This window comes from Phaenicophaeus curvirostris, chromosome 10 (genome assembly GCF_032191515.1).
Source record: "Phaenicophaeus curvirostris isolate KB17595 chromosome 10, BPBGC_Pcur_1.0, whole genome shotgun sequence".
NCBI classification, from domain to species: Eukaryota; Metazoa; Chordata; class Aves; order Cuculiformes; family Cuculidae; genus Phaenicophaeus; species Phaenicophaeus curvirostris.
Window position 1 is genome coordinate 13340239 of NC_091401.1, and position 14305 is coordinate 13354543.

The following is a 14305-nucleotide window of genomic DNA, read 5'->3' on the forward strand; positions in this document are numbered from 1 at the left end:
TGGAAAGCAATTAGAAAGGCAAAAAAAAATAGCCATTATACCCTTGAGCAACACTGAAGGGGAAAAGGAAAGGGAGTCCTTGTTCCCAGTGATCTAAAGTTCCCCAAATCATTATCAAACATCATGTCTTCGGCTAATTAGTGTCTTGTTGGAAAATTGTGTCAAATGACTATATAATAAAGGCCTGAAAGTAGGCTCGAGTGCTACTCTAAACTGCCTTCACACCCCAGAAAGCCTCATTGAGAGGGTATCTGACACTAATGCTCCTTTTTCTGTATTTTTTGAGGATATCTGACACTAATGCTCCCTTTTCTGTTTCCAGTTCCTTCCCCCATCATTGGTGATGGTACCAATCCCACAGTGCTTCTTGTTTCAGTGGCTGGCAGTGTTGTTCTTGTGGTCATTCTCATTGCAGCCTTTGTCATCAGTAGGAGGTAAGAACTTAAGCTTCTCTCTCCCCCTCTCTCTTTCATGAGGGAACTTTTTGTCTCCTCCAAACAAAGCTAAATTCTTTGATTAGCATCATAAACAGTACATTTGCATTACAAGCCTTCTCTCAGTATCTTTGATCTTCTCGACATTAGTACCAAGCAGTATGCGATCTAATGGTAGTAGTTCCAGCTCTATTTGCCCTTCAAATGCAAAGCTGATTCCAATAACTGGCATTGAGGAGCAAGCCAGCTATGGATTTGTGGTTAGTGTAATTTGGAGCTAAGTTCAATGGATATGGGTACAGTAGATTTTCTTGGACTGACTGCTGATACACAGGGAATAAACAATTACAATGGTGTGAACTAAGCCATCAGTGATTTTTGTGGTAGTCTGCGTGAGTCTTCATTAGTCTTTTGGGGTAGTCCTTCCAGCGTGAGTGGCTGTGACTGTAAACCAGAAACTACAGTCATTTAGCATCATATGCAGTAACACGGCAGACTGGATCAATGGTTATTTCATCAGAGCAGGACCATAATCTTCTACCAAGTACATGTTCATTCTCCTGAATTCAATCCAGGCACCAGGAACAATCCTGTGAAGGGGAGGACAGTGTAGCAGAAACCCAGCATGAGTGTTTGTCTTCATCTTTGTGTTCAGACTAATTTAAAAAGATCAGTGTGATTTTGCTTCAGTGTAATCCTTAGATAAAACTGGATGTATCATTACTGCATCTGAAGCCTGGGATCTGAGTGATGCACGTTTTGTTGATCACTTTAATGGCATCAGCCATAAATGTGCACAAATTCCTCTTGATTTGCTGTCTTGCTTTAAATTGTCTTAAAGAGCAGTTAAGTCACTATGACTGTAATATCTGGAAAGTAGACATGCATCGTTATAGCTTTCTGTGGGTGTTCAACTCAAAGCCTCCATGCTGGCAAGAAGAAAGAAGAGCAGAACGTATGAAAATGTAATGCAGAGATACAGGTTTATTAAAAGCCATTGCAACAGAAAATAGCATCAGTAAGCTTGATGACTTAATCCACTCTGCTTTTATTGATCACTTTATTATTTAAGGCAGGATTGATAGCAGGATACATTGGATTTCTAATTATGAGTCGCCACCTTGGAGAATTGAGCCTGTAGAGCTGCTTTGAGATGATTCCTTCCCCTCCTCCCCCTATAAAAAAAAAGGTTACCTCCCAAGGCTGATAAACATTACTCAGTGATTGGCCTTCAATGGATCACTTTTTAGAAAATGAAATGTCAACCCCTTGCCCTCATATTGATTCTCTTTAATATTGGCTATAAAGCTGTCAAAGGAAAGGCTGCCTGGAGCCAGGTAGCTGCAGACACACTGGAGGCAGGTGTGCACTTAGCCAGGTCTTCTCACCACTCAGGTTGTCTGTTCAGTTCTCTCTGCCCACAAGTGTTCAGCGTGGACAAAGCCATGACAAAGAGCAGGTGGGCAGTAGGGACAAAAGGCTGGTCCAAGAACTGGTGGGAGTGGGGATAAAAGCATCCTGGTGGCCATGGGTTGGAAGATGTCCCACAGCTCTGCACTGGTAGGTCTGAGAGAGGCTGCAGAAGGGGAAAGACATAGCAAGATGAATGAAATACTAGGACAGTGAAACAGCTTTGTGCATAATAATGCATGGTGCCTTGCTAATTAATGGCTTTCCTCAATACACAGCTCTCCAGCAGCTGTGAGTAGCTCTCAATAAACAAAATCTACTTTAATATTCACTATTACTCTTAACGATTTTAACCACTTTACCAATGTCATTCAGAGGTGTGGGCTTTGGGGATATTTCGTGATGTTCCTACAGCAGCACAAGTTAATAGCAAAATAATTATACTTTGTTCCAAAATTACTTCAGATGAGAAAAAGCTTCTCTGTTCATGCAGTCCCCCTGAGGAGGTTTTGTAATCTAGCTGTGATCTAAAGATTGTATCTGTACAATCAGAACTGTGCTTTGGCCTGCAAACCCACCCCCTCTGCAGCCATGAGCCAAACGTAGGAACTGGACATACACTGTAGGTGCCCACTTTTGAATCCTGGGTTATTGCTACAAATTTAGCATTACATTTTTTCAAATCATTGCTTAAATACCAGAATTCATCTTTACTACAAAATTTGTCAAAGGACTTTGCCTTCAGGCAGCTCAAGCTCATCCTGCGACCACAGCATTTGTGTTAACAAGAGAACTAATCTGCCTAAATGTTAGTTTAAAGTTACTCTGGAGTGAAGATGAGTGTATCCTTAGAGCAGAGTGCAGGAGGTAGCATGAGCGTGTCTAAACCCTGTCCTGCAGAAACTGAGTGAAACTAGAATTTCTCAGATAGGAGCTGGGCAAGCACAGAACAGAAAGAGCCCCCTTTCAAAAGGGCTTGGGTGGAGTGAGTAAGATGGCCTTACAGGATCCTCTGGTCATCTAAAACCTTGTATCAGAAATTCTTCTAATTGATAGATTGCTTTATCATCTGCTCCATAAAGAGCAGGACATGTTTGCCCATGTTTAGCTGATGGTGTTGAGCCAGATGCCTTGCCAACCCAGTGCCTGAGCACTGCAGCACCTCAGCCCCAATTTTGTTTGGGGAGGAAGAGGTGGGAGCGGTGGTGTGGCACCAGGTCGTTCTGTTTCACCTTTCACCTCAGCATGTGCTAATTAATACCCTCCATCATTACCTCCTCTTCATCACCAAACCCCACCTGTAGGGCTGCCTGTATCTCAGACCCCTGCCATTTCTGAAAGCTTCTGTGTTCTTTTCCTGAATGCCGGCTATTTCATCACCACCACCCAAATCCCTGTAATTACTGGGTTCCACTCTGCGGCAAAGGCTTCCTTCTGCTGCTCAGGTGAGTTGCCCTGAGAAGCAGCTCCAGCAGCTCCAGCCCTGCTGCCCCAGGGTGCAAGGCTCCCCCGCTGCTCTGGGGACAATGACAGGCAGGAGCGTCCTGCCAGAGCCGAGCTGGAGACGTCAACAGGTGACACAGGGAGAAGTGGAAGTAGGTAGTTAGTTTGGAAGGTATTGTTTAAACTTAATAAGCTACAATTATATTACTTTAACAGTAATCCCTTTGTTTCCCTTTGCTTTTTGCAAGTCTTTGGATTTTAGTGTGGAAGGTTGTTTTTTTATCTGTTTTAGTGTCCTTGCACTTTAAAAAATAAGATGAAGAACATTTTTTTCATACTTAAAATGCTTTCATGCAAAGCCTGTTTGTGTTTCGTATCTCCTATCTGTGCCTGAACAGTAATAAAATTAATTTGAAGAGGTGCTGCTTAAAATGCAGACTCTTTTCCCCTTTTTCTCCTTTTTTTCTTTGCTCTGAGAGAAGTTATATAGCACCCAAAAACATATCTGCAATCCTCTTAGCTGATTCCATCCTGTATAGCACTGGGTGAGATATTGTTCTACCTTCTCCTTCTTACTCAGTTCAGTACCTGGGAGCAGAAAGCAGTCCTCTTATTTAACCTAGCTCTGTTTTACCAGTGCTGTAAGTCCTCAGGCAAATAAATGGTTTAAATTGATGTTTGGATCCAATGTGGTTTTTAATAATGTTCTTCTTGGGATTTGGAGCCATTTACATTTAATTGATTTTCATCAAGAAAAGAAATTCCCAACCATTCATGACTGGATACGTACCTGCTTTTTATGTCTGAATGCAAGTCCTGTTGATGTTGTTGGGAACTGTGAGGCTTGGTTCAAAGATCAGGTAGGCTTCACATGTCAAACAGGTTTTTTTTCCCATTTCTGTTTCATGGTTAATTTAGAGTTTTCATTAATGGCATAATGTATTTAGCAACCAGCACTAAAAGGCTGCAAAGACAAAGGCTGGGAGATGGCTTTTTAGCTGACAGTGATGGGAAGCTGCCATTTCCTGTAGGCCAAGCACAGAGTGGGAAGTGAGATGCTTTTTGCTAATGGGTGGAAGGTTTTTTGCTGACAGGAGAGGAATAGTGAGACTCAGGAAGATCATTGCAAGCAAGGTCTGACATACTGGTAGACTGGGGACTTCCATAGGAACAGGCAAACTGAAGAGTGGGCAGCGATAAAGCTCTTCTCTTGGGCAGTGTCTGTTCTTATGCCTGGTTCTGAACTTCCAATGAATGATGAGTAAAAGCCCAAATCGAATCTCTGCATCTGCATGCCATCAGATGCTGTGGAACTTCAAATCCCACATCTGGCTGATGCCTCAAATATCTTCCCTAACAAACTAACTGCTGGTATTAACTTTTCTTAGTGCCACTTATCCATTGACTTTGCAGCTGAACTAATTAAATACATAACTGGATACAGTATCATGTATGTAGGTGTAGAAATAGTAAAAGTAATCTATAGAATTAGCATATTGTACTACATTTTTGTCTTCAACTCAGTGGATTAGTAGAGGAGCTCTGCTATCAGGAATGCTTTGCTCCCTTCAATTATACAGTAATTAAAACAAAATCCTTGCAGTCTGCATTTTTGATGGTCAGGGGGTTTTTTTGCTACCATCCTGATTTCTGTGTTAATAGACTGTTTCCAGTTTTAAAGTTGCAGTTAAATGTGTTGGTATTGGTGTTTGCCTAATTATGTTTGAAAAATCAATGTAGCAAGACACCTCAGCTTTAGCATTTAAATGCATATATGGTAGGGCTAAAAAGCAATGTGGCCTCTCTTTTTGCACAGAATTGCAGTTATGCATTGGAAGAAAAAGTATGCAAAATGCAAGCTTTCTTTTTTTTGTTTAAATGCTGAGGTGCAAATATGGAGATTTCTGTTTCCCTTGATGCTTTGTTGATGCCAATAACTCTTAAAGCAGCTTGAGGAGAGGAGTCTCATATCTACTGGTAAGGGTACTTTGTGTCGTGGGCTGTTGTTGGGCAGCTGCTGAGCACAGGTCATAGTAGGGGCAGACAGCTCAAGCTTCAGTGGGTCAGGAAGGACTGGGATTGTTTCAAGGTGAGATACTGATTTTTAGGACAATGAAGCTGGTGAAGGGTCTAGAGCACAAGTGTTCTGAGGAGCAGCTGAGAGAACTGGGGTTACTTAGCCTGAAAAAGAAGAGGCTGAGGGCAGACATCACTCTCTACAGCTCCCTGAAAGGAGGTTGTAGCGAGGTGGTCCCTTCTCCCAAGTAGCGAGTGATAGGATGACAGGAAATGGCCTCAAGTTGCACCAGGGGAGGTTTAGATTGGGTATTAGGAAAAATTTCTTTACTGAAAGAGTGGTGAAGCATTGACTGCCCTGGCTGCCCAGGGAAGTGGTAGAGTCTCCTTCTCTGGGGGTGCTCAGAAACTGTGTAGCCATGGTGCTTTGATACGTGGTTTAGCAGGCACAGTGAAGGTTAGACTGGATGATCTTAGAGGCCTTTTCCAGCCTTAATGATTCTATTATTTAACTGTAATGCCTTTTTTGTTCTGACAGGCGCAGTAAGTACAGTAAAGCCAAGCAAGAGGCAGATGAGGAGAAACATTTGAACCAAGGTAAAAGGCATTGGTGCTTGATTTTCTTGATTCGGTTCATAAAGCACGTCCCATGTTCTGATGCTAGGGAAATAAGTGATGACATTCCTCTTGACATGAATAGGTTTCTGTTTTCCTCTCTTGCAAACATCTCCCTTCAAAACTAACTTTAGTAACAGGTAAAATAGCAGTATCTGCTTAAAAAGTTTTGAGGAGACAGAAGGGTTCATCATTTTATGCATTGTTCCATTCCACTGAAAGGCATCTGTTCTTGGTGAGTGATAGCATGATTTTTCCTCACAATACTCCACTGAGGCATTTTTGGATGGACCAGAGGCAATCCTGCAGGAAAGAAAATGTGAGATTTTCTACCTTTCTTCCAGGACCGAATCCTACCTTTACTTCTATTTCAGTCATCCAAGTACCGAACCTAGGACTTGAGTTCAGAAGTTCTTGGCTCCCCAAAGGGAGTCGTGATACGTTTCAGTCTCACAGGTCCATAGACAGGCTATTGGCCTTTTAGTGATGGAAGTGATTTGTGAAGCTCATTTATTGGCAAAAGCCAGATTCCTTACATCAATATTGGGAAATATTCAAACTTTACATTAAAAAAATCACATCGGGGGGGAAAATGCATTAATCCTTCTTTCCTTCATCAGTCATTCCTGGCTTACAGTACATTTTTATTGTACACTGTCTTTGCTGTTGTATATCATTAAGGCTTCGGTCTCATATGTTCTGTGTTCAGCAGCATGTAGATCAGTGACTTCAAATAAAACATTTCTGCCTTGCAGGTGTTAGAACATATGTGGATCCTTTTACATATGAGGATCCAAACCAAGCTGTGAGGGAATTTGCCAAAGAAATTGATGCCTCCTGCATAAAGATTGAAAAAGTTATTGGTGTGGGTAAGTGCCAGAAGTTTTGCATTTCTTTCTGTAATTATAGTTTTAAATTTGCTTTTAGGAAGCATAGCTTCCTATGATTTTTGTATGACAGTTCCCCCAAATGAATTGACATAACAGTTTGACAACATGAGTGCGTGCTTCATGCTTATGATCATGGATTCTTGTCCCTTTTTCCTTAAGGGGAATTTGGTGAAGTATGCAGTGGACGTCTCAAAGTACCAGGAAAAAGAGAGATCTGTGTGGCTATCAAGACTCTAAAAGCTGGTTACACTGATAAACAAAGGCGAGACTTCCTGAGTGAGGCCAGCATCATGGGACAATTTGACCACCCCAATATCATCCACTTGGAAGGTGTAGTTACTAAATGTAAGTAGGTCATTTTCGTGACAAGACCAATTTGGAAGTCACTGAGAAATTAAGTCTGTGGTGGTGTGTGCCTCTTTTTTTTTTTTTTTTCCTTTTTGCCTTTTTCCCTGTGAAATGACAGATGGAACAGATCCACTGATAGCTAATAGGAGGAAGTCAGTGCAGGACAAGTCACTAATCTTGTTGTCAGCTATAAATGGGTTTATGGTTTCAACTGATACTCTATCTGTAGGCAGCTTGTACAAGATTTTGTAGGGGGAATTAGTACTGCAGAGATTGCCTTTTTCCCCCCTTCTTGCTATGCCAAGCAGGCATCTTTCACGTCTTTGCTAGGCTGAGCTGATTGTTACAAGATAGGCAAAAGCAGATGGTGAGCAAAGAATTCAGAATGGTTGGGGAAAAAATACCAAAACAAGACTACAGACTCATATGTTTAAGGTACAAAGCACAGGTGTGAGGAGCAAGCCTTTGAAATGAAGTAATCTGTTTCAGTGTGAAACTTGCTTATTTGTTTTCTCTGATTTACAGGTGTGATAATTTCACTCTGCAGAACTTACCTGGAAGATGGTTTTGTTTGGTTGGTTTGGGTTGTGGGGGTTTTTTTATGTCTGTTAGTGTTCACTGTGCCATGAGCTCTGCCTTAGAAATAGGATGACAGTGCTCACTAGATGCTTTTTGTATGCTGGAACTGAAAAATACACTTGTGAGACAGGCATGCTTGGATCTGGCTTGATAACGTGCCACTGCAGTGGTGCAGATATCTCTACTCCAACTGCCTGAGGTAGCATGTTGGCAAAGCCTGGCACTGAACACTAACCCTAAAAGACCCTTTGGATGTAGGGCCTTGTGCTCGGGGTGGCAAAGAAAGCAGACAGTGGTCTTGTGAGCTGCTGTTAAAGAGTGGAATTTGTGGAGCTTACTCTCCGCAGATGGCTGTGTGCATGATGAACATGAACAGAGGATATTAATAGTGTAAGGAATTAAAATTAGGCATGGAGGAAAGTTTAAAAAGTAAAACATTACCAGAAAAACAAAATATTTCCCATAGAGGATTGTCAAAACAATTGTAGAATCATAGAACGATTTGTGTTGGAATGGACCTTAATGAGTCAATACCACTGAAAAACCCTGTCCCTCTTGAATGTCAATGTGAGGTGGATGCTTGCTCTACCACTTATATTTCTGGAAATCTTACACTTACGCATTTGTGTTTCCCTCTCCCAGTCTGCCTTCTCTCACAGTTGTTGAAAATGGCTCTTATCCTGTGTTGCTGTTTGCTTTTCAAGACAAATTCCGCTAGGCAAAAAAAGGATTTAGACTAATTTTAACCGTCATTTACTGAGGGCTTCCTTCAATACTGAAATGAAAAGATAACACTGTTAAAAATTTGCAGGTCTGACTCACTCTCTCTTTTTGTTGTTCTAGCAAAGCAAGGGGGATTGTGGTCAGGCCACAGTGTTTGCTACCAACAGGGATCTTTCTAGCACCTCTCTAAAAGAAAGGCAACAGGGGAATCTTTGTGTCAAAATCCCAATGAAGCCGGAAACCCCTGAGCTCTAGCAGTTATAAATGACTGTATGCATTTGCATAATGCAGTTGTCACTGAATTAAAATTATTTGAAATTTTTACCATGGAGGTGGTAGCCTAACCTGAGAACGTTTCATTGCCTGACTCACAGTAAACAATGCTTCCCCAGCCAGCCAGCTTGGCTACCTCAGAGCTGGTGTGTTTGGTAAACAGAGCTACTTAAGAAGACATTCATCTCAATTTCGCCATAGGTTTTCTGAATGCTATGATAAATGAATGCATTTAATAAACTGAAAATTAAAATATGAGATAAATAGTGGTGTAGATGGGGATTGAGAGAGGCAGCAAAAAAACATGAATACATTATTGGCTGCTAGTCAAGTACTTTAATGATTGACTCACTGATGGTAACTCCTCCTCTGTCTGTTCCCCTCCCCTGCAAAAGAAGTGCCTGAGTAATGAAATTGCATGTTAATGCACTGAAGGAGTCTCCCTTCCTTCCTTCCTTTCTACTTTGACATAGTATCTTTTGATTGAGGAAGGTTAATTAAAACTCATTTAGCTGTATTTGTTCAGTGGAAGGGTTCTGATCACAGTTGCAAAGGATAAATGAATCTGACATGCAGATTTGTTTGGATTTTTTTCTCTTCCTACCAAAGAATGCTTGCAATTGTGAATTAGAGGGAGAATGGTGTTTTAGCACATATCTTTCCTTAAGGGTGCAAGTTCTCGGCCAAGGTCACTAAGACTTACATGCAGATCAGCTTGCTTTATGCAATACCATCGCTTCTCTGCTGCATTCATGGAAATCAGGAAGGGTCTGCCTGCCAGACTGGCATTTCAGAGGCACGCCAGTTTGCATGGCACCAAAACAGTAACCATTTTGATATCAATTGGGAAAGGGAAGAATTAGCAATAGTAACAGTCCTGCAAAGGGTAGATTGGAAAAGATGAAATAAGTGATGATGAATGAAATAAGTAACGTGTTGCACGAACACATTGGCCTAAGTGAAATGATGTAAAATTTTCAGTACAGTCAGCCCATACAGCATATTGTTTTCTAATAAAAAATAGGTTGCTTCAAAAACAAATCCCTGACAAATGAAGAGAAAAGCATCTTGGTGAAAAACACACTGAGGAAGAAATTATTAGGGGAGCTTTCAGTGCTACAACATTTCATGGTAGTGTAATTTTCATACCTGGTTTTTCTGGAGCAGATACTTGCTGGTGACAGAAGCAAGGAGAAGTAGAGTGGTTCTGATACCTCTGATGCCAAGGCAGAATTGAGTTATATACAGTCTAGGTGACAGGTCCATTGAACCCCTCTTTCCCCACAACTTTCCCCTATTCAGAGATGCTCCAGGAGGTACCAAAGCAGAGTTCCTCTGGGCCACTGCCTTTTATTTAGAAAGGAACTAAAGTGTTCCTATAGCTAGAGCAAAACTGGGAGGAAGGGTTGCCGTGCTAGCCTGGCACTAATTGTCGCATGATTCATTGACTTCAGGTGGACTTAACAGTGCTCGTCTTGGGACTGGGCTTTTGTCATTTGACCTTTGATAAGCCACTGTCTTGATCCAATATCGGGGAGGGTTCTTAAACGATCCCAAGAACGATATTAAGACACAAACGAGGTCAGATGCCATACAATCTTGTGAGCTTTATTTTCTAGAACAACTCATAACAGCGATAGGACAGCGAGGAAAAGAAAGGAAAAGTTAGAATCCCTAAGCAAGATAATGGTATAGATGCAGCTAATTACCACCACCACAAATCCAGTGATGTACCATTGGATCAGTCTCGGTGCAGGTGATGATGCTACAAGTTCCAAGAAGACCAGGGGGAAAACACACACGCACACACACAGACAGCGCACCACACACCAACGGAGGAGCAGGAGGTCCCCGATTTATCGCCCCAGTCCCCACGATTTCTCCAAAAAGTCCGCCCATTTCCACAGAACTCATTGTCCTCCATGCATGCATGCCTAGGTGTTCATGGTGGTCCTCTCTACCTGGCTCCAGCGCAGGTGCAGCTTGGTAGGCATTGCCAAGGACGTCGTTGTTTCAGCTTCAGGTGGATATCGTGGTTTTCGCTGGGGGCAGTTCGTCTCCTTCCGAGCTGTGACAGGATGTTGTGCTCGGCAGCAATGTTGAGATAAACAGTTCAAAACCAGTCTCTTACAGTCAATTGTCTTCATTTCCCATTGCTTACTTTTAGAATCGAGATGATCAATACAACTACTTGAAAGGAGGTTGTAGAGAGGAGGGTGCTGGCCTCTTCTCCCAAGTGACAGGGGACAGGAAAAGGGGGAGTGGCCTCAAGCTATGCCAGGGGAGTTTCAGACTAGATGTCAGAAAGAAATTTTTCACAGAAACGGTCATTGGACACTGGAAAAAGCTGCCCAGGGAGATGGTTGAGTCACCATCCCTGGAGGCATTTAAAAGATGGGTAGACAAGGTACTCAGGGGCATGGTTTAGTGGCAGATAAGAATGGTTGCACTTGATGACACAAGAGGTCTTTTCCAGCCTGGTGATTCTATGATTCTATGGTATTGGACCCATTTCTGCAAATATCTACATGCTGAATATCCAGCATGATTTAACCGTGTGAAATAATTGGTGTCACTAGTATGTACCCAAATGGTTTCATTTTCAGTGTTATATGACTTTGTCAAGCTCTTAAAGACAACATCAAGTATTATTTATATATTTGCTGTTGTTTTAGGCAGGAGAGTGTCTAAAAAGCATCCCCATGTCCCTAACATCACATTAGATTTCTCTTCAGATTGCCCTGCCTGGCTGTCTGTATTGCAGTGTGGAAAGCCTGCTGAAGCTTTCTTTATGCCCCACATGTGACCCAACTCATTGAATCATTTATCCCCTGGTTGACTTCAGAAGGCAAAAGACTTTGGCTCATTTATAAATAATGACACGAGATACAAATTCAGGACAGAGAAAGTTGAGAGGAAGAACGTGTAGGATGAACTGGATTTATTCTTGAATCCAGTTGTCTTGGAATACTATGCAGCTGCTGACAGCTTCGATTTGCCTAAAGTGTTGATCTTTCAAAAGAGGCAACGAGACCAAAACATTCACAGATTTCATTTTGAATGAGGAAGACTTTCTAGTCTGAAAGTAATTTAATTACACTAAAGATTTTTGTCAGGTTTGAACAGATCGTTTTTTCTTAGCTCTCAATTATCAGTTCATACGTTCCTTAGAGAACAGGAGCCACTTTAGTTAAAGACCTTGTCAATGAGTCAACGAAAGGGTTAACCTTCCAGATGGGGCCCTTTAAATGTTTCTGTCCTATAATATTTCTTCTCTTGCTCCCCACAGCTGAGGCATAAGCTCAGTGCATTTCAAATTAAATTAGATTGTATAAGCCAGGTGTCTTGGCAGTAAAATCGTGTGCAAACCATTTTTATCCCATTAACACTGGTGTTCATCAAGGAATTGTGTTTTTCTTTCTGTGAACTCCAGGTAAACCAGTAATGATCATCACTGAGTACATGGAGAATGGCTCCTTGGATGCCTTCCTCAGGGTAGGTAATTTCTTCATAATAAATAAGGAGATTTTATACTGAGAAACATTTTCTGGTTTTTGTTCTGGTTTGTTTTTGCAGAAAGATGCTGAAAATTCAGCATTTTAAAAGAAATTACGTTAGTACTTGGGAAGTTATGTTTTGTGGTGTTGCCCCTATGGAAAACCAGAATAAATGTAAAGTGGAGGAACACAGAATAAATATGTTTAAAATAGCAGGACCTTAAATAATCCGTGTTTCATAGAAACAGTTCTGATATGCTCCATTTTTGAAAGTATCGCAATGCTACAGTCTCATTAAAACACAATTAATTGCAAACTGGATACTGCGTCACTGGAAAGTGTGACAGAACCTCTGGATTTTTACTTTGCTGGTCAATTATAGGCACTAGTCAGGAGAGTGAGGAAATAACGTTGCATTTCATTTCAGAGAAGATGGAAACCCAGAGGTATACTCTTGGCCAGTTTCAACACTGGCAATTGTGTAGCTTTTAGGTTAATGCTCTGTGATTTTCCACCTTTCCCTGCATGCGCAGAAGAATGATGGCAGATTTACAGTCATCCAGTTGGTGGGGATGCTTCGCGGCATCGGCTCAGGAATGAAATATCTCTCTGACATGAGCTATGTGCATCGGGATCTAGCTGCTCGAAACATACTAGTCAACAGCAACTTGGTCTGCAAAGTGTCTGACTTTGGCATGTCCCGGGTCCTGGAAGATGACCCTGAAGCAGCTTATACCACACGGGTAAGGAGGAAAAGAAAACGTCCAGTGGGTTTTCTGCCTGCACACAGGTTTTGTCTGACTGCATGGGAGGTGACAATGGTTTGTTTTAAAATAGTCTCAGTTGTAAGTAAAAAATCTGTGTCACAACCTAAAAATAACTGCTGTCCCAGACCCCATAGCTGGTATAAAGTGAAGTAGTGTTATTGCTACACCAGTAGCTACATCAATATTCTTCTGGTTCCTTCAGTGTAGTAGAGTGTGTGACAGGAATCTGACACCAAAAATAAGAACTTGGGCTACTATTTCTTCTGGTATCTAAAGACATACATAATTATTTGCTGGTACCACTGAGGTTTGATTCAGCAAGTGTAGATATGCCATGAAAAAGAAAGAGAAATCCACTTCCGCCTATCTCAAGCTAGTATAAATTTGACCTAAATAATTTGGACTGGGGAAAGTGTGAGGCATGCATTCCCATTTTTTGTACTTTCCTGTTTTATCTGTATTTCAGCATCTCAGTGTTAACTCATTTTGCTAAAGCCATTCTAATATGCTGCATGTGGAATAGTACTAATACAAGTACTTCTGGCCACAAAACAACTTCCAGGCCATTGCCAGCCTTTGTACCAAATACCTCTGTAATTAACATGGATGTGAAGGAAAAAAAAAAGTCAGTGTATATGAAATCTCCTTTTTAATTGCTTATTTTCTTAGTTTTTAAATATCTGCCATTCTCCATCTGTTCTCCCTAGAGTTTGTTTGTGCAGAGTTTGTTTGCAGCACTCAGATTTTGCAGTTTAATCCCAGCACTCATCCTTTAATGGATTCGCAGTTCATTACAGAGAAGGATAGATGCATGTAGTATAAATGCTAGCCAGCCTTGGTATTTCTCAATCATAAAGATGGCAAGTGGAAAAAGCAGAGGTCTGAAAAGCCTCTGAAAAAGGTATTCTGAAAAAGGGAAATCAAAGTTTAGACAAACACACAAGGGCAAGACAGACATGATTAAAAGCTTCCCTTTGAATTTAGTGAGTGGAGATAAAGTATTATGTTTGCTCTCAAGAGTAAACTACAGGGAATCAATGACATTTGCATTACAGCGCATTGTTTTCATTTCGTATCAATGATGAAGGATCAGGAAAATTTGGATGAACTCCACTATACTCAAGCAGCTAAATAAAAAGAGCTTATCGACAATTTTTAGAATGACAGCCATGTATAAACACAGTCCATGCATCTATGCATGAAAGGAGAAATAGATCTTTTTCATAACTAGAGATAATGCAATAGGATACATTCTTTAATGCATCTTTTTTAAGAGAATAGTGCATTCTGCTCCCTGTTAGTAGCGTAAT

At 41.2% G+C, this 14305-nt stretch overlaps 1 protein-coding gene across 1 annotated transcript in view; it reads left to right on the forward strand.

Moving 5' to 3' along the window:
* Positions 1–14305, forward strand: part of EPHA4 (EPH receptor A4) — a 114699-nt gene that overhangs the window by 87481 nt on the left and 12913 nt on the right. The window contains exons 8-13 of the mRNA XM_069865080.1: positions 323–434; positions 5842–5900; positions 6674–6787; positions 6968–7153; positions 12165–12226; positions 12762–12971. Of these exons, the coding sequence (XP_069721181.1) occupies positions 323–434; positions 5842–5900; positions 6674–6787; positions 6968–7153; positions 12165–12226; positions 12762–12971 (743 nt within the window). The remainder of the gene's footprint in view (positions 1–322; positions 435–5841; positions 5901–6673; positions 6788–6967; positions 7154–12164; positions 12227–12761; positions 12972–14305) is intronic.